This window comes from Leptonotus elevatus, chromosome 14, assembly GCF_054856555.1.
Source record: "Leptonotus elevatus isolate MCC_2025b chromosome 14, RoL_Lele_1.0, whole genome shotgun sequence".
Classification (NCBI taxonomy): Eukaryota; Metazoa; Chordata; class Actinopteri; order Syngnathiformes; family Syngnathidae; genus Leptonotus; species Leptonotus elevatus.
The window spans coordinates 14,341,377-14,369,114 of NC_141252.1; the positions used below are offsets into that span (position 1 = coordinate 14,341,377).

Below are 27,738 nucleotides of genomic sequence, written 5' to 3' on the forward strand. Positions count from 1 at the left end.
GATGTTGATCCCTTGAATCAATGCTAATGGCTGACCCTGTATTCCCAAGTGAGCGCGCTGCATCCCAGATAACAGGCAGTGTTAATGACTGGGGGTCCAACCATTCCCCCAGCTGTGTCTTGGGCTAATATGCTTTGATCACCTTTTTGTTAACATCTCTATCATCGACAGATTGCATCCATCAACAGTGCATTGCATTAATGTCACTTGCTGTGACTCAGCTGCACAAAGCACGGATTTGTTTTCTCCCGAGAGGGAAAAGGAAGAAGGGAAATTGTGTAAAAGCAATAAAATGGGTTTTGTCATGTGCGTAGAGCAGATGATCGCCACATCTCTACACAGATACTGCAACCACTCCTTCATGTCGTTTAGCCTTCTTTCTGCACTCGGGGAAAAGATGCAGAGCAGGAAATACGTGGATGCGTTGCAGACGGGCACAGGCACGTCTCTAGTGGCTGTGGGAGGGTGTACCATGAATAAATTGTGGTGGTGTCTCATTCAATCGCACTCAATCACAATGCATAAGGTGTCAATGTTGCATCCTGCGTGCATGCAACATGGAATTGTCCTCCAACATTGCTGACTTGGGGCTGTTAAGAACGGGGATCAGACTAAGGCCAAAGGGCTGCTAAATAAACTGGGCAACATCAGAAGTGAGGCCCGAGCTTCAATATAAAGCCAGTAGGGGTTTGAGGTATGCAGATACGTGTCAATTAGTGGAGCTCAGAGTTCAAAGCAAACACGGTGAAGTTGCATTTTAGTTGTTATGCTGCACGCAAATGGAATGAGCTGCCAAATAGAAGTGAAGTCAGCCCAGTGTAAAAACTCTTAAAAACGTTCTCCCATAATATTTATTAATGCCTTTAAAATGTTTTTAGATATTTTTTATTAGTAATTTTAGAAACCTATACTTTTATATCCAGCAGCACACACCCTGCTGCCGCCACAAGACCCTGATCCAGCGACGCAAGTCCTGCGGCCGCCCTCCGACCCTGCTTCGGCAGCACATATCCAGCGGCCGTCCTCAGCCTGCTCCAGCCCTCCTCTAGCGGCGCATGGCCAGCGGCCATACTCTGACCCTACCCAAGTGGACTTGTAGGTTTCCCCGACTTCCCCTATCCCTTTGCTCTCCTGCGTCCTTGCAATTGGATCATCAACCTTCCCAACCTTAACAATAGAAATAAAGCTGCCTTGCCTCGTCCAACTGAGAACTGTCCAAGCTATATGTGGGACCATATGAGCTCCATTGTCCTCTGATTCGAATGTCTACAATTCCTAATGTGGGCCATTTTGCAGTGTAGTGGTTCACATAGCTGACTTTCATGTAGCTGTTGTAGGATCAGTTCCCACTCTATCAGCCATTCACACGACTGACTGACGACCAGTCCAGGGTTTAGTTTGCTTTTGGCTCCAATGTTCCTTTCTCAATGCACAGCATCCACTTGGTTTTAGAATTGACACATTGTTTGTTTGCCCAACTCTTCCCAAAACCCTAGGTTAGGATCCAGCATCTGCAATGACCCTGAAGAGGTTAAAGGTTGGATGACGAGAAGTCAACATTTACTCGGACACTTTCTGTCACAACAAACAACTCAACTGAGCAGTAATGGACCCTCACACAAATAGTAAACCATGTTCTCAACTCAATGAAATGCTTATAACCTTTATAATGTGTTTTGAAACGCCTAAGCTGCAATCTTCTGCAATAAAACCACCTAAATGTGGCTTGTGAGCCAGTCTATATGACATATCCGGTTCGGTACTAGCTGAAATATTAACATGTCAATTTACATTCATTTTCCAATGCAGCTAAAAGCAAAAAGGCCATTTGTCCATTTACAATAATAGGTGTTTTTTGTGAGGCCTGGTTGATTGACAAAAACATGCAAGTGCATTAAAGCAATTGTTTATTGCAAGTGAATCATGGTACAAATAATGTATACATCAATTCTGAAAACATGAGCCTGTATGGTGGCAGATGATCCTTCCATTATATTCTGTGTTTTCTCGCTCTTAGGCAGGGTTCAAGAATTATAATGTAGCCCATTGCATTTAGCGGGTCACAGAAATTGATTTACTTTGGCTAAGGTTCTTTTTATTTGTATTTTTTAAAAGCTCCGCTGTGGTGGCATTCTGCTCATATAATCAGGAATGAGCCTTTGCCTGTCTACCTAATCTACAACCGTGTCCCAGTGGGGAAAAATGACTTGCAACAGGAAAACCTGCATGAATACTAATTTGTCTACTTGGCTTTAACAGCTTTTGCATGCCTGTCTCATAGGAATATGTAGAACACGATGTCTTTCCATCTTTTCATATTAATTATCCCAAATGAAAACTGGGACATCAAAAGATGAGTGTGTGCGTGCATGCAAAAGAGAGTGAGAGAGAATCATGGGAATAGCTCTAAACAGGGACTCTTGGCTCTCCCTCCTAAATGTGGTTAATGAAAATGCGATTTGAAGCATCTCAAGCAGGAATCTGGCAATCTACATTTTGGAGCTCTCTGGTCACAGCTTCAGTTTGACTCTCTTCATTAAGGCTTAGCCTTGTTGCCCCCCTCACAACCTATCAGCCTGCACGGCCACGGAAAATGACCAAATACTTTACACGCTTTACATGCTTTACACGATCAGGATTTTTGGGGCCGATCACGATCGCGAAGAAAAAGATTTCTGATCACAGATTCGATCATAAGATGGCGCAATATGTTTATTTAAATAACTTGTTTATTTACTGTTTATTTAAAACAATTAAAAAGGCTTTACACGTTCAGGGTTTTTTTGGGACGTCTTCCTGCTCGTTGCATCTGTGATTGGCTGAATGTGCATGGCCGGCCCGGAAGTGAACGTTACTTATGCTGAATGATGATATTAAAGAGATGTTAAAATTAAATAACACACATACTGTAGTTCTTTTATTTGACGTAAATACAATGGTTTTCGGACTTTTTACCAGTAAAAATAAATAAATAAATAAAAAACACTTGGATGGTTGAGGGCGCGAAGGCCGCATCCGCTCCCGCAGCACGCAAGGGAGCTAAAAATAGATTAGCTTGTGGGCATCCATATACACTAGCACAGAACAACTTGGGAGTGAACGAGGTTGCTTTTGCTGTAATGCCCTATTTTGCAGATCCGATCTATGACGTCATTGACTGATCGGGCAAATTATGACCTTACAGGCGATCCCCGATCATGCATAAAATGACAAAAATCGGCCGATCAAGATGGGCGTAAAGTCTAGTGACACGACTACCAATGGATTGCCCAGCTCACGAAAACATTTATATTTTTGTTCAGTGTACATAAATTGTACTGACACATGCTGGCGACGAGTCCAGCTTGTGAGCATCACATGACCAAACAGGTGAGATGTAAAGGTCGTTACCTGGGCCCTTAGGCACTGTAATGTCATTTTCAGTTAATAGCAAGTGGCAAAATGGCCGCCCCCTGAAATGGATTTAAAAAAACTGTGGATTTCACAAACACAGTATTAATCAGAATACTGGATTAAGACTAGTGGGCCCACGCAGAACACATTATTGTAAATAACTTGTTTTTTTACTTCAGTTTAAAGAAGGCGCTTTCAACCATTACAACCATAAGAACATAAAAAGGACATTTTGCTGCCAAATAGTGTTGCCACCTTAAGCTCCATTTATAATTTTGAGGACTTTGATATGAACCACGAAACATCTGCAATAGTGGCATCATAAAAAAAATGATACCAAGATTTTAACGAAAGAAGCTTTCCATCTGTAGACAGTGAACCTCATTCCTTTTGTATATGTCCACACAAACCCTTCCTATAGCATCTCCATAATAAGGCTCCATGCTGAACACATTTTCTCCTGGCCTTTTGTATGCCAGAATCTCACCTGTTTTTTAGAGCGGGGGCAGAGGGGAGCCAACCTTCACGGGCAGACTATGGAGACACAGCCGTTGTCTGTAACCCACTCTCATTCATGGACATCATTCATATGGAAATCACCCTCGGACCTATTGTTCACCCGCTGCACTTTCAGATACTTGCTGAATCAAGTGATAAATGCAGTGGCACCCTAGGAGATGTTCTCCACGTAATGACTAATATACAATACGTTCCAAATTATTATGCAAATAGGATTTAAGTTCATTAAACATTGGGGTTGTTTTCTTTCTGGGAAAGTTTTTGTACTCTATTACTCTCTGTTTAGACACTGATATCAATCTCTGACAGGTTTTTATAATTAGTTTCCCAGATGAGCCTAATTAAAGGTAAATTCCTCAAGGAGGCTGTTTTAGCAAGTCAGCAAGGCCTTTTGGATGGCACTCGCTCAGTGTGCAAGGGTTGCTTGGCAGGGTGGAAAGATGACAACACGCCCATATTTGGAAGTGCTGACGTTAGCGGTCAATCCAGGAAGTAAGAAGGGAGACTTTTGTTGCTGGTTTCCAAAAAGACCACTTTGAGGTACATGAGAAATAGTGTATGTCTATGTGTGTGTGTGTCTATATACACATATAATAGACATCAAAGTTTTGTTACCTTGAAACACTGACTTCACTTTTTTGTTTTTTTACAATATGTAAATCACATTGAATTACGAAAATGAACAAAAACTGCAGTTGTTGCAGGAGTCTAGCCAAAAAGTTTCTGAGTTTGTTCTTGCAAATTTGCCACTTTATAAAGTGAAAAAGTGAAAAAACAAACACAAATTTGTCACGTTATAAAGTGGCAAATTTGCGACTTATAAAGTGTCAAATTTGTGACGTTATAAAGTGGCAAATTTGCAAGAGAAAAAAACTCTGTGAGAATTTGTTGGTGGTTAATGGGACACTGTTTATCACTATCTATCTATCAAGTTTTTTTCTCAGAATATTGCCCACACCCTCTAAATATATATATATATATATATATATTTATACGTGGCCCTAATACGCCGTTGTACAATAGGAGAGATTTTTGAAAGATATTTACCAAATTGTGAGGTTTCAGCCCGACGCCGGCGATATTGTTTCCTTTATTTAATGATGTTTATTTTTATGGTTGCAGTTTTGCAGTTGTGTATCTGCACACCACCTAAGAAAATTATATTTCTATTTTGGTTATCTTATTGTATTTTACCTACATGAGGGAAGTTACAGTATTATAAAGATTTCTCACTGAAGCATTGTCATTGTATACATAATTGAAAGGCAAATAGGAGTTAGCAATACCGATTTCAACCCTTAAGGATAAAAACAATCTTTGTTGGAGAATATTTTTTTAACAACAATTGTGCTAATTGGGTGGAAATAATTGTTTAAGTTAAGCAAAACTAAAGTATGTAATTATGACTTACCTGTGGAAAAGAAACCCAAGCTTGCATAATTAAAAGCACAGCCATTTGTCTCTGAAGCACACATACCAAAGAAGCTGCTGAAGAGACCACATCAGAATGAATGCATTTATAATTAAGGCGGGAGATACAAATGACCTTGATTGAAATGATTACTTAGTAATAGAAAATAAAAGAAAGGTACATGTAGAATGGAAGGCGCATACACTTCAGTACCTCCGTTTGTCCCGATAACGGAAACATCAAACTTGAGCGCAAAGACAGCCAAGGCATTGTTTTGAGTGTTTAGTTGTACGGTTTTACCGTTTGCTTTCATCTCAGTCGCCTCGCCACTTAATCTACTATCAAATTAATTGCACATAAATCTAAACGGCAGAGTATCTTTCCTCAAAGCACATACGACAGATTTTCAGGCTAAAGTATTACAAAATGTTGATGATTCTATGTTCCCTCGTGCAACCAATTCATGATTTCAAAGTTACCTGGACCCTTTGGCTCACCTGTCCGCACAGAGGAGTTGAAGTATGAAAAGCATTAGAAACAGCTGAGAGTGTGATGCAGTACGTTTCTACACCGGTGTCAACGACAACAGTAATGGGCTACAAATTTTGTTAAATAATTACCTCAAGTAATTTTTTTTTTTTACTTCTTCCGACTCCCTTTTAAACATGTAAGCTTTGCTTAATGATGACCATGTATGTAAAAAAAAACTAACTTTTCTTTGAAATCATTTTATTTTAATTGTAGTATTTCTGTTGCTAGTTTATATGTCCAATAAACAAAAAAAATAAAATAAAAAATAAAACTGAAGTCGCTAATGCTTTCATTGTTCACTTACCTCACTAAGTTTCCACTTGGTGAGAGTGCGAAGTGCACAGGTGCAATGGTCCGTCTTATACACAGACAGATGTGCCCGGTGATTGAGCGGGAACCAGTCCAGGTGCAGTCCACCTTTCGGCCAAAGTCCATGCGACCCTCAATACGATAAGCGATATTAAAAACTGATTTATGAATAAAAAGCTCTGTCTTCTGCAGTCACCAAGTTACAGGTCTTGATGTGATTTCATGATGACACACTCGTTTTGTAATAAATGAAGTTGCTTTTATCAAATAGTTATTTTCGTTTTACACTTGTATGACGGATAGGAATATTAATATATTGTAACTCAATCATTTCCACGCCATCTTTCTCGAAGCAAATGACTGCATTCTGCACAAGATCACTTCAAGACATATCGACAAATTTGCTGAATGGCATTCATTGTATCATTTCAGTCAATTCACCAATGTCAACTGCCAGGAAGGATTAAGGCTTCAAGCTGTTTGTTTGATATTAGTTGTGCTTGAAATTTAAATACCCTTGGGGTTTGTAAACTTGTGAGGACAACTATAAATGTACAAAAACTAAACAGTATGTTGGATTTTCCTTTTTCCCTCCGTACAGCGCGCTCATAAGCTTACATATCCCCTGGGTATGTAAACTTACAAGTGACGTTACCTTGACGTTACCTTGGTGAATAGTGATGTAATATTATTCATGGTTTGCAAGTAAAAATGGTATATAAGATGGGATAATAACAATCCATCATCAAATACATACATCAAATCTCATTCACAGGAAATGCAAAATAATTAAGAATGCTGTTGTCTGGTGGGGGTGGGGGGTGTCTGGGGGTTTGGGGGCGGCTGGGGCTGGGTTGGGGTGGATGGCGGGGGTGGATGGGAGGTGGGGGGCTGTGGACCGGTGGGGTGCCTGGCGGGCCTGCAGTGCCCCGTCCTGCTGCGTTGGGTTGGGGGCGCGGGCCGTGTTGGGGTGGGGGGCGCTCCTGCTCCTGGGTTTGCTCTCCGGCCGGTGGCCCCTACGGGGCCCGGGGGTTGTCCCTTGGCGCTGCCATGGCGTGGGGGGCCCTGAGGTGTTGCGCTTGCTCTGTCCTGGCAGGGGTCGACGGCTCGGCTCGGTGGAGGCTGGTATCTGTGGATCTCACTCTGCTTCGTCTGTCCTTCCTTCCTTCCTTTCCTCAGTCTCTCCTTTGGTCTCTTGAGGTCTCCCTGATTTGTTGGAATTTAGATGTTTCTGGAGTTGGTGAAGGACTCTGGTTGGTGGCCCGGTGGGTGGTGGGTCGTGTCTGGTCGGTGCTGGATTTCACTTTCTTTGGTCCTTCCTCGGGTCTCCTGACGGCGGTGTTCGGTTTAAGTGAACGGTATGGGATTTTTTAATAGGTTTTAGGTGAACTAATGAATACACACTCACACACACCCACATACACAGACTCACCCACATACAAAATAAAAATTAATTAAAAAAATATATATAAAAAAATATATATATATATAAATTTTTTTTTATATATATATATATATATATATATATATATATAAAAAAAGAGAGCAATGATGATGACATGTCAAATCGGTAAAATTACCGAATGAACAATACTGAGCTCTCCAGAATTTGTTTTTAATAATGCTGTTGTACTTACTAGAAGTCTGACACAAAGGCATACAGCATTGCTTGGCAGTAGTGCCTCTTGTTTGCTGGAACTTGAATTTTTTTTAATCTTAGGGTAAAAAAAAAGAAGATTTCTGCAATACACAATGTGAATTTAAGAAAACAAATTGTTCATTCATTATACTGTCATATTTTTATGGCCGCGCTTCAGTTCCTTGGGATTAACCTTTTTTTCTTTCTTCTAAAGGTTACTTCAAATTAGAACGATGTAATATCACTTTCAACATGCGCTATCTGTTGCTCTCAAGTATCTGTTGACATGCTCCTTAACATGGACGTTACAGTATGGGAGGTAGCAGCCTTTTAGCAAACTCCAAATGATTGTGCCACAGTCACTTTTTCTGTGGTAGGTCAGGGTTGTCTGTTGCCATTACAGATAATGAATATGCTGTTTTGATATTTAGGGTCACCTGAAGCTTACTAATGGAATTCTGCTGATATTAAATGCCAAAGGCTTTTACCACATCCCAGGATGACACTTTGGAGGTTCACACTATGTATGAATGTAAACTTAGACAGACTGCTTCCAACATGGCATTACTACACCAGTACAAATCAGCATCATTACAATATCCATTAGAGATAGATTGATGTTTATTTTTTTTATCAGGGACGATACAAAATACAACTGCCAGTCTTTGTTGTAATGTCTTGAAGCATGTTTATTGAACAATTTATTTATTGAATAACAATCAGACTTTTCAAAATGTAGAAGTTTTTTTTCCCAATCTTAGACAATAGACAAGACATCCTTTTAAATTTTTAAGAAAATGTTCAGGGAGCTTCCAAGGTCATTAGAACGTCTTAAAAGTAAAATGGAAACAAACAAGTAAATAACATAACTCTCTATAGTTTTCTACAGTAAATATTTTTTGCCCAAAATTGGAAAATTCCTAAAATTTTTAACGATCACGTTTCTTTGTTTCAATGTAAAACAAAAACAAAAGCTTCAGAATGTTTCCAGGGTCAGCAGTATCTCTTATAAAAGTAACTGAAATTTTGAATAAATAGTTCCTTGAGATTTAAAACGGTTTTCATATTTACCTTTTATCGGCCGTCAGATTTTTAGAAAAGGCTGACACCGATATTCATTAAAATGCCCAATAATAGCACCCTGGCCGATTATCGGTCTATCCCTAATCTCCACACACCATACAAATTGTGCCCGGTACCTAATAGTGGAATCTGATCATTTTCTTCTTTCTTTATGCAAGGGTGTTAAATGCCCGACTATGTAATGTCCTATATTATTGTCCTATTTACGTCTGAGCTGTAGTGAGTGGATGTGTCCTGATAATTGGGTCCAAATCGAGTCAGGGCTGACATCGATATTTACTACCAAAAAGTCATTTGATTCATTTGAGTCCATGGAGAAACTTTGTGTGTGGTGTTGAAATTATCGGAGCACATCACACACACATTTTTAAATACCTGACTTTTTCTTTTATGTATGGGGTCTGTCACATATTTAAACAAATCTTACAATTTGTGTACAAGGTCTAACATGGACAAGCAAAATGCTGATATTACCTGTACTCCCTCTGCATTACTCAAGATCCAGTGTGAGCTACACGCTGACGAATTAGGAGGAGGTGGCACCAAGTATCTCACATTTGCAAGGCTTGCGAAGCTGCATGCGCGACTAAGTTCCACACAAGACAAGACAAAGTACAGATGTCATTATGTATTTGTACAATTAAAGGCGGCTGTTAAACTATAAGGGCACATTTGGACCATACTAACACTTTGTACCCTGGGGGTGGGGGGGGGGGGGGTTACGGGGTGGAGGGCCGCTGCTCTTCAGATGGTTCACAGGTCGTGTGGCAGCGTGCCGAGAAGCCATTGTGCATTGTCATTTAACAGGTGACTCACATCACTACAGAGCACTCGGAGATGCTCGCGGCATTCAAAATGCATGATTTTCAGCCCAGTGCAAACAAATGGCTTTAAAAGATCCGTTTAATCTATTTCGAGCTGCTATTATGAGCTGGGAGAGTTGTTCACATAAAGAGACTGAAGCAGGGTTAACAGTAGAGTGTTGGGCAACTCTTCACATACTTTACACAGTGTAAGAGTTGCCAACTTTATTTGTTTTTACAAGGCAGAACACTAAATTAGTGGTAGTCAGGCTATAAAACGACATATTAACAGGTCCTTATATATAAACGTAGAACTTTTAATAACACAACACCGGGGTGGCGTCAGTCATAAAACTCATCTGTGTCGCTGTCGTTTGTGTTGACAGGTTGTGGACGTAAGGCTGCTTCAATCTCTGAGTTGCTGTCATCTGACTCCCAGAGCTCTACAACACAGTGGAAAGAAAGAAATATTACTCTACAGTCAAATGTTTACCATTGTATGACGCTTACGATCATCTGCATACATTTGTTAACCTGCTAAATTGGCACTTCATAAGCATAAGAATTTGAATGCGCTGAAGCTGAGACGAACCTTGAAATACCACAATGGCAATCTCATTGCGCTGCCTTTCGTTCAGTCTTGTATATTTATATTTATACTTTGATTATTACTGTTACGAATAAACACGTTATAATGTAGCAGCATTAAAATGAGCTCCAAGTCTGGAAGGTGAATGAGTTGCTGCTCAATAGGAAAAGAGATCAGTCATGACACCAGTTGGTGGATTAAAGTAAAATATAAACTCACGAGCCACAACAATTCAATATAAAATGAAAAACAAATCTTGTACATGTTATTCTTTGACAAAAAGATAATGCTCAGGCGCTTTTATACTGTCAAAGAAGATTAAAGGACTACTGTGGTCAAAATGGCCAATTTTTCAGTAGGAAGCTTACTATAAGGCCTGAGCAATAATTCAATATCAATCATGATAGAAACATGATAGACATCAATACAAAATGCGTTTGATAGCAGAAAAAAATCAGGATATAAAAGAATATTAGTTTGCTATATTTACATTGTATGAACAACAAATACTTCTTTAGGTTATAGAGTCTTCCATAACTAAGCACTGCTGGAGCAGCATAGGAGCAGCATAGATGATTATATCTTAAATCAATTGAATTGTTTTTCTTATTTTAAATAGGTAAAAAAAATCAATAATTATCATTAGACTGATATGTACGTCGTGATTCGTCAAGTCCTACTAAGCACATTGTTTAAAAAGGTGTTTAATTTATCTTTATACTGATGAGTTAATTAGACTTTTCATAATTGTGTTGACCTGTGGAATGACGCTGTTCTTTTGTGCCTATCGGGCAATAGAAATATTAAAAACAAAAATAATAATAATAATTGAGTTGAACTCTTATTAACGGTTAAATATTATATTTTAAAACAAAATTATTCAGCATTTAAAACATTATTTATAATTTTTTTTAATCAGCATTTTTTCCCCTCCAGGTCTTATTTTGAATAGAAGAAAAAAAATCAATAATTATCGACCAATATAAAATACTTATATAGCAAGTTTAAGCGTACATTTGGTAGCGGAACCAGGTTATCTGCAAAATGCTCATAAGCTTGGAGGGAAATAATGATGCAACACTGTATCCAGCATTTATTTACTTGGAGTTAAAATTGTTGGTTGCTGTCCGATTGTTGGTCCATTTAACATTTTAACAGTTATGAGTCTCTTCGTAATTCCATAATATCAAGTAACGCTGCTGGTGCGGTCAAGCTATTTGCGGGCTGTTGTGAGGTCAACTACTATGAAGAGGCGAGCTTTAGTTTGAAAAACCGGAAGGGCTTCCCATTTCAGTTGAAAAATAGCCTCTTAAATGGACAAGTGATATTCACTCATATACACAAATGAAACATTTTTACGCAGCCTAGAGAGACGCACACAACTGAAATTGTGTGCTTATATATTCCAGTTCACATCTCATACACACTATTGAAATCCTTTCAAACATTTACTGAAATGTGGTTATATAATGTACTGAAATACGCATTTCGGTAGTGTGTGACAGTATTTCACAAGAACAAGATAAGCAGTGTAGAGAATGGATAATGACTGTACATCTCTGAACGTGCAGATAGATCTTTAGCCTTGTATGTATAAAAGCAGGCTTTTTACATATCAAGAAATTGTGCAGGGGTACGTACTACGTAGGGTTACTGCATCAAGAACGAGTGCATGAAGCAAATAAAATCCTAATGGTGGCAATTTTGTGTCACTCAAAAATCAGCAAAGCTCCACAAGCAGGGGATGATTATTTAAAGACGCTTATATTTAATCACAAATGCAAGAGATTACCTAAAATCAGGCCAATAATGTTTCTGATAAGTGTTTTAAAAAAAAAAAAAACCTTATGAACATGCTACTCTTCAGTAAACGGGATTTACTTTCAAGGTCTAATTCTGTTTTCTAAGTTCTCTGAAAGGGATTTAGCTTCAAGGTCGATTTCTGGTTTACAAGTCCTCAAAAAGCATAGGCGCTTTGAGAGAAAATTTCAATTTAAAGGCTGGTGTTCACATGAAGCTTAAAATTCACAGTAATATACCTTTTTGTCTTAATATGCCAGTCCTATACAATTAACCTCTTTTGACACAGTCTTTACAAAAAATTGAAGTGTCTCTGACGGATGTGTCACACTCAAGTGCAGGCACTGGCCAAGTGGAACGTATGCATGCACACAAAACCATATTTGGTTCCTGCTTTTGTACCTTTAAACCTGCATTGCGCTCTGCTCCTAATTAATCTCCAAATAGAGAAATAGAGAAAATAGAAATAATGAAAAACTTACATTTAATTTTTAAATGTAAAGGGAAAATTATGGGGGTATATCAATATAATACTTATAGTGTAGTGTAATGATAATGATCAAAACTTTAGAACAATTTACCAGTTATATTTGTGCCTAGAAGATGTGTTAGTGGTAGCTGTGATGAACATAATAATCATCCATATACTGTCTCTGAAAATTCTAACAATAAGATGTTTTCTGCACTTATTTATAGTTGTTGCAGTTTTTTGTGTCACATCCCTGATCCAGGATTAGATCCACTGTAGTTGGTGTTTTGTAAGTAAATAAATTAAATTAAAAAAATATATATTCAAGTTTGTGCTTTGTTAAAAAAAAATGCTTTGACCTCTGAGTTGAGCACTTGGCAAGAGCACTTTAGCAAGTGTGATCCTTTTTACATGCATTATGTATTCTACAAAATTTTCAAGTGAGCTAAAACCACAGTAATGGTAGTTGTCTCCTTCCACCTACTATGTGGTTTTGTGTATGCTACTTACCATTTGACTGCAGAGCAGAATAAATCTTTGGGTTCACCTCGTTTTTCCTAGGAACACAAAGGCAATTATCAGTTTTTGTTTTTTGAAATAGCAGAATGTATAGAACAGTGGCAATGGATTTCCAAACTGTATGCTACACAATTATCTTTAAAATACAGTGAGGTTTTTACGATGACGACACCACCACAATACATTCATGGGGTGCTAAGGTGTATGTGGCATTTAACGGTGAGATATAATATCACCCATCAATTCTGTTTGAGATTGATATCAGTGAGTTGAACATGAGAAACACCATGCAAACACTTTCCCCCCAAAAAACGAAAACTTGTATTTAAACGGACAGTGTGAACAATTTAGTGACATCAAGCTTTGTACTAATAAAATACAACAATCTAAGTTTGAAGCATGTGCATTTTGAAACACACGCACTACAGTGACTCAGAGAGATCACACTTTGCATGCCTATCACCAATTAGTACGCTCACAAACGTCTTCTCCTTCGGGTATCCGTAGCAGATGATGGCGAAACATGTCAGCCTCCTTTAACCCATTAAGGCCGAAGGCGCCTGGAAAAACATGCCTCTAGAACCTATGAGTGACTTTAGAATCACCCCTGAAATTCAATACCAATTATTTGATATCTCAGCCCCTGAAGCATATAAGAACATAATTCCCCAAAATATTTGAGAGCTTGCACCTGTGGCTTTCACATAACCCTAAGTTTGTTATTATAAACCTTCAATATATTTTTAAGGAAAAAAAATCAACAAACTTCACTCAACGAAATCCCAAAACAAAAGAATGTGGGAATAATGCAGACTTTTCACACCCGTTTTTTGTTTAAGTTATTGTACATTATTTTATTTCATTTCCTTGTGTGAAGAAGTTTGATGATTTACAAAACTATCTTTTTTTTTTTTTGCATATTAACAAAATTAATAGTTTTTCTAACTCATTTGCTCCAAAAAAAACTATTGCCATGGTCCCAATGTTGTTGTTTTTTTAACGAGTATACAAAAGGCTTTGATGCAGCCTCTGACTTGAAGAGGTCGCTTAAAACAATGGTAGTTATTTCAAAAAACGGCAAGCAGGTGGCAGCAGAGTATAAGAGACCACCAATCTTTTCCCCAGTGGTTTAAACAGATTTGTTAATAATGATGAAACTTAAGATATATTCTTATGCTAATTGCTGCAAAACACACAAATACAAATATACTTTTTTTCCTGATGAAAGAAAATACTCTTTTGGTAGGTTCCATGTTTTATAGCAATAGAACACAATATTCTGTGGGCCTTGCAAAATCAGTCAAAATCCAGTAATACAGCCGGGAGTGAAGGGGGTTGCTCCAGTGAAAATGGCTGGGAGTGAATGAGCTAATGATGTATGTTTTATGTTATGTGTTCTGTAAAGCACTTTGTGACAGCTGCGGTTGTTTGAAAACGCTACATAGAGGACTTGACTTATGAACATTGAAAAATCTAAATGTTTTACATTAAATGATTGTTTCCTCACATGCAAATGTGTCATAGTTTTTGTGACCCTCTGAAAATAAAGCTGAATGTCCACACTTGAATCACATCATGTTTTATTCCAAAAACCCATCCTGGTGATTGGTAGATGGACAATCCTAACTGACCAAACTGTATGACGACAGCTGCCAACTGTTATGGATTTTCCATATTTTGTTTGGGAAATCGCTGAACGCTACCTTATTACTACGCCCATAACACTTAAAGATTTTAAAAATATATATTACTGCTCATCAAACACATTGCTCACACAGGTTGAAAACGAGCAAAAATACCTAATTGATAATTGGTAGATAATTACGCTCAGACGTGGCATTCTTCTGTTGGTGGCTCCAGTGATGTAAATTTTTATTTTTTTTAGAACTAATTCTCATTTACAAACATGACCTGAAAACATGACATAACGTTCACTCATGGGCAGTCGAAGCTAGCCGACGAGTCACCCAACGACTTGAGGGTCAACCCCGATTGCCGCTCGCCTTAATAGATTCATGTGTGTCCAAACGGCAACCTTATTCATCATAGAAGAACAAACGCCATGACACTACATTGTGTCGTTACTGTCAGCGTCATAACACTTGTTGGAATACGCCAAATGACCATGGTTCTTTGAAGCGTAGCTAATTGTGAGTGATATTTGTAGTCATTTGTTTTTATTTTAGTCCTTGAAAATACAGCGCCCTCTATAATTATTGGCAACCTTGGTAAAGATGTGTAAAAAGCCTTAAAATAAATTCTGGGGCGATGTAATCAGTGGTGACTGTTTGTCACGCAACTCAGAGGTTGTGGGTTCGATCCCATGCCATTGTGACCACGTCGAAGTAACCTTGAGCAAGATACTGAACACACAGTTGTACCTGATGCTGCGTCGTCAGTAGTTGAATGTTGAGTGCTTTGAGAGCCGTGTAAGGCGGAAAAGTGCTATACTGTATAAGAGAAGTACCAATTGCAATTTTTAATGCAGAAAAATATTCATACTAAAAATTGTACAAATGGTTCACCAGACACAGAATCAAGCTCTTCCTACATTCCAGTCCCCAGACTTCAACCTCATTGAAAACGTGTGGCGTGAGAGTGCAGAGAGGACCCAGGTCACCGGATGATTTAGAGAGATTGTGCAAATATTTTGTGACAGATTTATTCTTTGAAGCATGAATATTAGTGCATTTGTAATGCCTTGCTTTTAATGAGATTAATACAGTCATAACCATTAATGCAATTGTACTACACAAAAGCAAAAAACACTGTCCGTCTGTCCCACTCATTCCTGACAGATTTGTTTTTAAAAATATTAAAATTCAGTTAAGTTGTTCTGCAAGTGAATTTCTCTATGATAGAGATAAGATTACTGGCAAAATTTGAATAGTAAAGCAAGGAGAACTTCCCTGACACCTGTTCTAATAAGCGAAGTGCGCATCTCGACTGCACGGTGCATTGTGGGTAGGCTAAACTACTATACGGTCATTGAAAATGAATTGGATCCAATGGAATGAGCCCTGATTTCTAACATTTCAACCGTCGATTGAATGTATTTTAAAAATGCATAGCATGTGGTTTACTGGATTCGGGGGTTGACTTGCAAGCTTTAAGGTGTACAGTTACGCAAAGACTGTCACCACTCTAATCTCCGCCATTCAAATGACAGTTAGTTGGTAGCCTCGCTTTTTTTCCCACACATGCGCAAACGTAATGCACACTTCGCTTATTGCACCAAAATTACTTCTACAAGGCCCTCCATTGAAAAACAGTCCAAATCCCGGGTTGCCAGGTTCCCATAGCTCTGCTGATATCACTATGTAAATGTATGACCTCCAAAACGGCTTTGATCTAACTCAATGCATATGCAATAAGGTCCCCGGTTCCACTTAAGAAGGCCTGCTCTTTAAATTTACATCATCACATAGCCCATTCACATTCTCAATCTAACCTCATTATCTCCCAGGTTTGCATACATATACTGTATATCCATATGGCATATTTGTGTGATTATTCATCTATGCTGTGTTGTTCTGTTTCCCAGGTAGAGGAGGAAAAGCAGGAGGAAGATTAAGGTTTTCAACTAGTTGTGTGTTCCTTCATTGCACATTGCTAATTTCCTGATAGTGGGACTAAAAAAGGTTATCATATGGAGCTATTCAAACACAACCTTTTTTGCTCATGTTGTCTGACCAGCGACTGTCGACCGCAGTTGTTAGTAGGACTACATTTCCCAGGATTCTTAGATGTGAAAGCTGGACGTAGTTGTAGTTTTGGTCACTGCCTGCTACGCGCGGGCATATGTTAGTCCATGCTGCTACGTAAGTCTGTTCTGCTACGCAAGTCCGCCCTTCTAACAATTAGATGTGGATGCGAATGACAGTGCAAATGTGAACTTGGAAATAAATAGGAAGGAATTAAATAGTCAAATTCCCTTTTAATTCATTTGCTCCCCAAAACGTATAAATATTTCTACGCTTTTTTATGCTAGAGCAGATACAGCCTCTCAACTGCAAAGAGCAGTTGAAGAAATGGTATTTATTACACAAACGGCCAGCAGGTGGCATCAGAGCAAAATAGATCAATCAGGGCCATATTGAAAAAAAAGCTATTTTACTCACATTTTTAAATAGATTTGTGAATAATGATGAAACTTAGCTATAGTCTAATACTAATTTTCCAAAGTTATGGAATTGTATACTTAATATTAGTCTCTCTACTTCCATTTGCAAGAAAAAATTATGTTGAAAGTCTCATTCTTACTGTTATGTGATGAGGATGCATTTTTTTCAAATTGCAACAAATTCAATTGTACTTCCTGCAATGCAAATCCAATTCAACATCTTGTGGGGTGGACTCAATTAAAATTAAAATTATAATTCATCATGTGAATTGACTATAATTCTGAAATTCTGAATTCTATCCCGCCCTGCTCTCTATCTACACAGTACATTCTGTAGAGTGAATTTTACTTTAAACTGAGTCTATTAGCTCCCACTCTAAATAGAGTAAAAATTGCACTTGGAAGAGAGTAAAATACAAAATAAAAATAATAATAAAAAAATCACTCAAGGGTTGAGGAACAAACCCACAACTTCAGGTTGAGAGACAGCCATTCTACTCCCTGAGCCACGCAGCTCCTGCTGTGTGTTAGTATATTGCTCGTATCAACTGGAATCATTGTAACTCCAAGAGACCAAAAACAATGTTTTTTTGCTCCTCTTGGATATAAGCAAACAGTAGGAGTAGTATAGATCAGTGTGGAAGTCTGCTAAGCTGAAGGTTGTCAGTTTGTTCCTCAACCCTTGAGTGACTTTTATTCATTTTCCAATTTCTTTATTTTCCTCTGTTCCAAGTGCAAATTTTACTCTAAAACTGAGTCTATTTGGTCCCACTCTAAATAGAGTCAAATTTACTCAGAAATTTACTACAGAATGTACTGTCTGTCTGTCTGTCTTTCGTTTTCGTTGTAATCTTCTCAAACTACTCCCCTTCACATGGCCCATGTTTAGTGTGGTAAACACAATGTCCCCCAACATCACGTTGGCTCCTTGGCACCTTTTAAATAGGACAACTGAATGATTACATGTTTAACGACACCTGTAATGCTAATTAGAGGACACACCTTGGTTGAACACGTCCCTATGGTCAAATTATTTTCAATAATTTCTACAGGTACCGTCATGTTTGTCCAGGCCTGATTCTATTAAAATATAATTAAAAAAGCAATGTCTAATTTCCACTGATTCATTTTAATTGCATTTTTATTTATTATTGCTTATGTCAGATTCATTATTTCTGTAGCCATTGTAGGTTTTTCTTTCATTAAGGGTAGCAACAATTTTGTCCATGTGTGTAATATAACGTTTAGCATGAAAAAGGTCCAAACAAGAGTTAGGCTATAATCCATTGATTATACATCAATGCATTAGAAAACATAAGGTTTGGCAGAAATAATGCTTACAAAGCATTTACCACTGGTTTGCAAACACAGATTGAGTGGCAGAAAAATGCTTTTGTTTACCCTCTTTTTTAAATCTCTTTCCACCCACACACAAATGTTAATAGCTCAACAGCACTTTTGCACAGCGGAGCTTGTCTAAAGGTAAAGGTAGACCCATCACCTCATCATTCCCATCAACTCCTACTCCCATCCCAGCTGTGACCCCCGCACAAACAATGTTTAGGCTAAGCATGGATGTACTCTAACAGGCCTGAATGGCAGCAGGATGTCACCCTTAGTGGGGGCAAACAACAAGAGGCAAATGTGAGTGCATCCTGAGTGGGCACACTCTAACATGTGAGTGCTCTCTGCTGGTAACAGGTTTGTACTGCAACTGAGTGGAAGCAGCCATGATCACAACAGTCTCTTGGATGGTGCGCCTGTGACTGCGAGTGGGACCAATGGTAAATTACAATTATGAATAATAAAACGGCAATTTTAATCAATCCTGCTCAATCTAATGAGAAAAAACAAGTAAAAAAAACAAAACAATTACAAACCCAAATTACAATGAAGTTGGAATGCTGTGTGCAACATAATTAAAAACGGAATACAATTTGCAAATCATTTTCAACCTATATTCAGTTATACTGATAAACCTGATAGTTGTTTGTTGTTGAACATATTCACACATCACATTCAAAATGAGAGAATTATTTGTATCAGTTGAATATAGGTTGAACAGGAATTGCAAATCATTGTAATGTTTTTATGTACAATTTACGCAACTTTCCAACTTCATTGGAACTGTGGTTTGCATTTTAAAAGTATTCTATTTTTATGAGACTGTCAATGACTTATTACAGTACTAAACAATATTATTAATGCATCTTTTAATGCTGAATCCTTCTCGTGAGTATTTCATTATATTGTGCAAATGTATCTAAATATGTGACCTTCTGAGTACTTGTATGCAACATGAAAAATCGAAACAATAAAATGTAAAGACTTACATCATCACTGTTTGTCATGTTTCCCTAAGAGTCTAAAAAAAAAGTATATTTAAGTGTGAAAAAACAACTTAATAATAAAATTAATTTTAAAAGAGTGAAATTATTATCTTTCTTTAGTGCATGTACAGTAGTAACGTAATGTTACTCTCTTTATCTGTGACCAAATTCCGTTCCCCTCTCTATCTGCGGACCTCCCCTTCCCTCAGTTTCATTCCCTCTCCCGTCCTTCCCTCCTCCCAGCGAGCCCTCAGAGATCCACACATCGCCTACCCACAAGAGAAAGAGAGCGCTTCTGATTTTGACACTGAGTGATTTGAGGTCGAATGCTTGAGCACATCCTGTTGTCCATGGCAAAGCTGTAAACCACTAATTGTTGTGTCAAGGTTTTTGTCAAGCAGGCACTAGGCACAACAATAACACCGGCTGATGGTGAGAGGATCTTTTTCTTATGTGCGAGTGTGTGTGGTCATGTGCTGACGATTAAAAACGGGAATTAAAAAAAAAAAGGTATTTGAAATTGCTAAATAAAAATAAGGAAGGTGTGGTCTGCAAAATCTCCATGAGCAAAAGGATACAATGTTTTTTTGCTCTAGAGGAAGCAGTGGCATGCACTTGCATACAAAGGGGAACAAGTGGTCTTTACATGGAGTGCAGCTGCTTATTAAGACTCACTCCTTCGTGCATTATTCCTTTCATCCCCACTCAACCACAAAGTGATTTTACTTCAGCATTCAAAAAGAGAGCAAAAGATTTGTAATGGACAAATCCTTAATAAATGTTGCAGATCAGTTGCTTCCCTAGCAGTTTTAATACAATACACACATTTTATATAAAAAGACTATTCTCTCAAACCCAATAATAGTGAAATGAACACACATAAATGTGTTAAGAGTATCTCTTTGCATCTTGTATAGACTGCATGTATTTAATCTGTAAAGCTTATTAAGGCTCCGGTCATTGCTATGCAAAGCAGCACCCAGTGCTTTTCTCTCGCTTTTCATCCAAGTGCAGTGTTTGGCCAATAGGACTGGCCCCCCGCCTCTCATTCTGCATTCATAACATGCAACATTTGCACAATGTATCTCTCAAAGGCCCTGAATAGAAGGCCTTAATACTCATGTAAACAACTGCAAACCAATTACTTAATGAATCAGGCCCACACATAATGAGGAGCCTCACAAAGAGTTATAAATGCATATTTTTTTTTGCGCCAAAGCCTCTGCTTTAAACTACAATCCCCTCTGCTGCTCTAAGCTTAACAGACAAATCATAATTATTGTCTAAGACAACACAGAGGAGGACATTTTTGTATTTGGAGTCCAGCTTCATCCTCCTTTTGATGTCACTCATCAGCTTGCTGACAAAAAATAAATAAAGCAAATAATGAAGAGGGAAGGAGTTGGCGAAGAGAAAAAAAATCCCCCAGGAAGGATGAAGACGAAAAAGAAAGAGATGGAGAAAGGGCAAAGTGCGACAAAGTGAAACAGAGAGAAGCAGGGCAGCGCATCCTGCAGTGTTATGCTTCTGCTTGAGTGCAGGGCTTCTGGACCACTTGTGGGTGCATTTAAGTGCAAGGAGTGACTGTACTAAGTGGGCCGCTTACATCTAACATCCAGGAGAAGATGAGAAAAGAAAACTTGTGACCAGAAGGTGAATTTAGGGTGACTATCACACTCGGCACTGTTTCTAACCATATGAACATGCATACATCACCATTTGATCAATGCCATCAACTTGTATACATAATCCGAATCCGCATGACTACAGTTTTGCAGAATTCTCTTTTTCTGTTCTGTGAGTTTCGTCTAATCACATGTATTTTGGGCTTCCAATGCAAATTAATAACATGGAGACAGGCAACATCTGAGAGGGTCCGGGTCTGAAATTGGCTCATGTTTATTAAAGAGGGTGGTCCATGCACTGTGGCTGGCAGAGGCAGGCATCAACAGCTATGAGGACCACAATAGAGTCAGCCCATTAGCCCTTCCCTGGGCTAATAGGCAGACTGCAGCGCCTGCTTGCCAGGCCAGGGACATACAGCCTTCAGCCCTCGGATCAACGTGCCGCCCAGTAATCACATGAAATCAGAGAAGATTATTCCTCATAACGTTTATGCAGCCATTACAGGAGCCCAAATGGGTTTTGTGGCGAAGAGGTGCTCTGAGGACCTGGTAGTCAATTGCAGATTTGATGAAGTTGTGTTGATATTCAAATGTAAGCGCAATGCCGTTATAGTCCACGAGGCTGTTTATCATTACATGTTCTTGAACCAGTCCACTTAGGGCTCTGATTTGAGCAGCTTCAATGCATTTGATACTGAAAAATGAAAGGACGCTAGTCTTTGTCAACACATCTTTAAAAGTAGTTACCCTTCATCATTCTTCTTGACATGATGTGTTTGCATTCTTGCAGCAAGACTGAGGGTCATATTGTGACCGATTTAGCTTTGGGGTTGCTGTTTTGATGTCTAAAATGGGTTTTGAACACTGTCAACAGAGTGAATGGGGGCTTTAGGGGCCTTTTGTCTTTGTGAGCAAGTTAATGGGTGGTGCTCCTTGATCTTATGGAAATGAACAGGGAATTATTAGAGTGGCCATGCAAATGTACATCAGCCACTTTGGTGCCTGGTGGCCCATTTCCTGTGGTCTGGTGAATAACAACAATGTTCTTACCGAGGGTAAGGGTCTTGAGGTGATGAGCATTTGGTCCTACCAAAGTCCACGTCAGGGTCATGATTTTTTCCTTAAAAGAAGACCAGATGAAACAATTTCATTTGAGTATACTCATACTAGGATGTTCTTTTCAAAACTTTGAAATAAATACACCCCTTTCATGTGGTTACAGGTACTGGGTCATTTTTCTAAACTCAATTTAGAGACACAAACAACGACTTTCAAGAAATACAAAATGCATCAAATTTCTGTTCAGTTCAGTTTTGGTACAAAATCACACTATTTGTCATAAGAACAGAGTCTCAATTTGTTACTGTGGATCACATTTCTTACCTGAGGGGTCATCCTCCTCTCCCTCTTTCTCTTCAGAACTCGACAGGTCTGCTTGCATGGCTGATCGCTTAAGTAACTGATACGCTTTTGTCTCTGTTCAGACAAGCATACAACACACACACATGCACATACACACAGCCAGTCAAATATTTGCTTAAAAGACAGATTTCCTACTTTCAGAGGTTTCTGTATTTGATGAGCCAACATGCTTCAGTAGCTGAGTCTTAAAATCTCACTTAAAAGCGTGGGCGAATACATCAGTTTAACCGTTGATTCAAGGCAAAGTAGCAATCTCTGTGTCTCTTCTCCACAAGACGGTATTCAGCAGTCATGTTTTTACAGCAACCCCTACCAGGAGGTCGATAACTAATTTCCCATTTTGAAAAATTCTTAATTAAATTTTCAGCGCGCAAAATGCAGCGGATCGAAAAAAAATCTACAGCAATTATTTGACCTATAGCCTGTATAAATCAAATGGGGAAGAAAAAACTGTATAGGTGATTACATCAACTGAAAATAACTGAGATAATGTAGTCGCACAAGTGCACTCATCCTTTTATTACTGGGGATATAGCTGTGTTAAGAATGAACCCGCAAAAAGTTAAACCTTGGTTTCATCGGACCATAGAACATTTTCCATAGACCATTGTGTCACACAATAATACCTTCTTTTTTTTCTCACAGGAATACCGACCCCCAATAAATAAACAAATAAATGAAAATATTTCCAAACTTAAAAAATAAATAAAATAGTCAGTGGTGGAAGAAAGCTGGGCGTACACTAAGCAAGAGGATTAGAAACTTGAAACCATAAAATAAATTGAGAACAAAGTACGATTAATTTGTGATTAATCACAAGTTAACTATGGAAATCGTGGTATTAATTACGATTACACTTTTTTTTTTAAATTCAATATAAAATACATAAATGAGGTTACATTAATGGTGGCAAAAGTTTTTAAATTATTTATCTTGGTATCACTTATATCATAAAAACAAGGTATTTAAAATGGGTTTGTAGCCTTTTTAGATCTACTGCAGGTATGATATTGAAGAAAAGCAAATAGACCTCAATGGTAAAAGATCCCACAGATCCTAAAAAAGCACCCGTATCACACATTTGATTAAGTATAGGAAAACAAACACCCAAAAAACAAAACAAATTGTGACGATGTGATGTTGAATAATATTCTCATTTAGTATGTTTCCCCTTATTTTTGGGGGGTCTCTTTTGATTAGGCAAAACAAACGGCCTCATTATGCTAGCTATGCACTGTAGAGGGATGCTCATACATGAAAACACTCAATGGGAAATCTGGTAACCGAGCATAGTATAAACTCACTTTACATTTCAGAGCAGCAGAGGGATGGGCAAACCAACTGCTGCAGGATGTCTTCACAGTTAGTATTCTTCTAAGTCCAGCCGCCTTGCCACAATATTGTTAGATAGATAATGAGCACCTATGACAGATCTCTTGCACTAACCACTCTGGCAGCCGAACAATTAAAGCAGAGTACATTGTTCCTGAATAATAAATGACCAATTTTTCTAGCATACCTCAGACTAGGGTGAAAATATGGCTAGTATTTTCTATGAGCTAATTAGAGAGAACTAGCACCGCTCTTCAGGTGGGACTTTGACCCTGGTTTCACCTTGATCATGCTGCCACCGCCACTGCGTAAAAGGGCCTATTATTCAATGCAGTAGGAAGCAAACAAACCAGCACATAAGGAAAGTGTGAATGCTGGGACACAGGCGATGCCTTTTTACCTCTAATAGGAACACTTTCCACAGGGCTTTCGTCGTGGCTCTCCTCTTCAGCACTTTGTAGTTCTGTAAGGAATGGAAGTGCATAGAGAGATGCATTGGCAGGGGGAAAAGGAGAGTGGGGATGGAAATGGGAATGTAGGGTCTTTATTTAGCTCTGAATAGAATAAAGAGCTGTATGAAAACCAGGCAGCAAGGGATTCATAAAAAAAAAAGAAAAGAGGCTCAATGGTAAAATTGATTTCTTTCACAAAAAAATGGAACTTTTAGTGCTCTGCAGTGGTAGTTTTCAATATATATGAGCAGTAAAATTTGTCCGTCATAACAGTTTACATTGCAGTAAAACAACAGGATTGTTGGAGGATACTTGATCGTATGAAAAGTAATTTGTTTTAATTGGTAGATAAAACAAATGTCTCATCTTTTTGTGAACTTTTCAGTCACATACAGAATTTGAATCACTTTTCCTGACCTTGGATCTGTTGCTTTTGGATTCCACTGGCAGGCTTCACATCTCCATCATGAGCTGGGAGAGGAGGAGGGCCACAAGAACAAGTAGAGTCACTCTCCTCATTTGATGAGGGCCACTCCTCACTGGACCGGGAAAGCAGTGTCGTCAGCAGCACTTTGGCCTGCGAGCAGGACAAATTAAATCCAAACCATTAATTGTTCCTTTTCAGTGAAGGAAGTGTTAAATTAAACTCAGACCGATTAGGCATTTCATTTATTTGGGCCATGGCTGCTCGCACAGAGGTGCGGCTGCAGTTCGTGTATAATTAACACCAAGAGAAAACGACGCCAAAATCTCTCAGTCATTTAAATTGAAAGATTATTTTGCACTTTTGCTTCCACTCTCCCTCTATCCCATTTTTTCTTCACACCCTCTCTTCTCATCCATGAGATTAGTCAAACACCCAAAGAATGCAATCATCCTGGCGTTAATGTGCAACACGTTCCGCATATCTCCCCTCTTGGCTGAGAGCATTGAGACAAACTACTCTCTTCCTCCCTCTCCAGATCAGATTTCTATCATCTCTGGGGAGATGAGGGCATACAATTAAGAGGAGCTGTTTCAGGAGATGCCACACATTGATTTCCTTCCTCTCCTTTTGCCCAAATCCAGCCATCACTACTGTTCCTCTTTTGTCATCAAAGACATCACCATTTGCTACTTTTTAATGAGCACGGATGTCGAGCAAGGATAAGGACAACGATCAAGACGATTCCAACCATGATGAACCAAACCTTCTTATCAGTGGAGAGATTGACAAATGTACCGTCTTTCATTTTCTGAGAGGCTAAGGCACAAAATACACATAACAGTTTGCCACTTAGTATTTGATGCTACTGCACAATAAAACTTGATCTATGCCCCTGATATCACACTTTGTTCTGTTTTTACTCAAATTGTGTTAAATGTACTGTGGGCTGAGGGCTGTTTCGGACCCAGAGCATTTTAAACATCAATGATTTCAACGGTTAGCACTTGAATATTCAAAGAGCTTCTTTGAGTGTGTGCATGCGAGCTGCAGGCTCCCATTTTCCAGAGTGGCTGTGCTGTGTGCTAAGAAGAGAATGGAAAATTGCAGTTGCTCTCATTTGTGAAAAGTAAGCAGTTGTAAGAGACTACAGAGGAGCAAAAAAAGGAGGAATAAAGATGGAGGGAGTGCATAAAGTGAGAGATAAAGCAGGAGGAACATTTCCGCCCAGCTTTTCGCTGATGCACTGGGATACAATGAAGATGGCGGTGACTCTCTTACGTTTGTTGGTTCATATTTTCAAGTGGCTCTACAGTTTCTCTCTTTGCCTCTTCTCATTATGTCCAGACATTCAAGTGACATCTTGATGCCACAAGGACCTCAGTAATATTGTGTACAAAACTCAATGACAAAAGGCAGACATGTATATTAAAGGACAAAAAAAAAAGGTACATTTTGTGGAAAATGTAGGACTGGAATTCTATCAAACAAACTATTGTTATTGTTGTCTATCTTTCAGACGAGGAACCTTATTTGTAACGTCATTTGCGTTTCAGACTACGATGCATGTGGTAGTCAATCGATGGATTTAGAAAAAATAGGATGACGACGGAAGGTGTAAAATGTAGCCTAACTAAAATCCAGTCCATTATTTTTGTTTAATTTCTATGGATAGAAATGAATACGCAACAAAGTGATAATTGAGTATGCATGATGAGAACAATCAATGACATGAACATGAAAAAAAATGGGTCTCCTATGAATCTGGACCAGCTAACTGCTTCACTTTTGGGAAAGATACCAAATTAAGAAAAAGAATGAGTGCTTGTCAGATGAATATGCCACATAAGATGAAAGAAGACAAGCAGAGGGTGTAATTTGCCATTAGCACATGGGTCAGGGTTTCCCTTTCGTCTGGGTCAATGTGTGGAGCAATCTGATGAGGAGGCAGCCAGGCATTGGCATCAAACACCAGACACAAAGAGGGCTCCCTTACAACAGCACTAAACATGCAAATAAATAGCACACACACACACACACACACACACACACACACACACACACACACACACACACACACACACACACACACACACACACACACACACACACACACACACACACACACACACGTATTTGCTACATTGTGCAGACAACACTTCCAATGTAGCCAGAATGATGCAAATCACAAATTTATCACTAGGAGGGTTTAAAAAGTGCCACCTCAGAGTGCAGAAAACTCAGTAAAAACAACTATTTTACTTAACCCACACTTGTTTGCTGTTCAAGTGTCTCTCAATAGTTGTCAAGCAGTAGACACTGTATTGCTAGCATTTTCAAGTCATGGACAACAAATAAGTTAAGGACAATAAAGAAAACGTATTGTTAAAAAAATGATATTGAAATAATGTATATAACAATAAAAAGAATAATGTTTTTTTTCATAATTTTTTTATTAAAGGATCTTTTTGCAGTTTGTCACTTTATTTATTTTTTTACTCGTGACTGCCACCTCTGGCCCAAAGCGTAACTGCAGCATGTGTGTCAGGACTCTGCTTGAAGGAGTCCCTCATCATTGTGTCTGTACAACATAGGCACAAACAACAGTCAGGACCTATCCCCCCACCCAACGGCATGAAGAGACTACCCTCTCGTCCACCGGTGAACTCCGATATACAGGCACCGAGCTGGGGGGCAATAAGTATGTCCAAACATCTTTTCACATGACTGAAACAGCCAATCAGAAAATCTCCCAGTCTTAGCCAATCAATTTTGCCTGCATTAAACAAAAAAGTCCACTCATGCACTGACAAACACACAGTTTTCAAGTCAATGCGAAAATCTTCGAAAATTTATACAGAACATTCCTTAACTCGTTTGCTCCAAAAAAAAACGTATAAAACATTCTATTTTAAATATTGCCATGTTTTTAAAATTGTTTTTATGTTAGAGCATACAGAAGGCT

The 27,738-nt window shown here is 38.6% G+C and overlaps 1 protein-coding gene across 2 annotated transcripts in view; it reads right to left on the reverse strand.

Moving 5' to 3' along the window:
- Positions 1–9,853: 9,853 nt before the first annotated feature.
- The window catches only part of kiz (kizuna centrosomal protein), a 38,963-nt gene continuing 21,078 nt past the window's right edge, over positions 9,854–27,738 (reverse strand). For both annotated transcript variants that reach the window (XM_086095269.1, XM_086095270.1), the window contains 6 exons: positions 24,767–24,926; positions 24,298–24,360; positions 22,527–22,619; positions 22,194–22,263; positions 13,057–13,103; positions 9,854–10,131 (listed from right to left, as the gene is read on the reverse strand). In XM_086095269.1, coding sequence (XP_085951395.1) covers positions 10,031–10,131; positions 13,057–13,103; positions 22,194–22,263; positions 22,527–22,619; positions 24,298–24,360; positions 24,767–24,926 — 534 coding nt within the window. In that variant the 3' untranslated portion in view covers positions 9,854–10,030. The remainder of the gene's footprint in view (positions 10,132–13,056; positions 13,104–22,193; positions 22,264–22,526; positions 22,620–24,297; positions 24,361–24,766; positions 24,927–27,738) is intronic.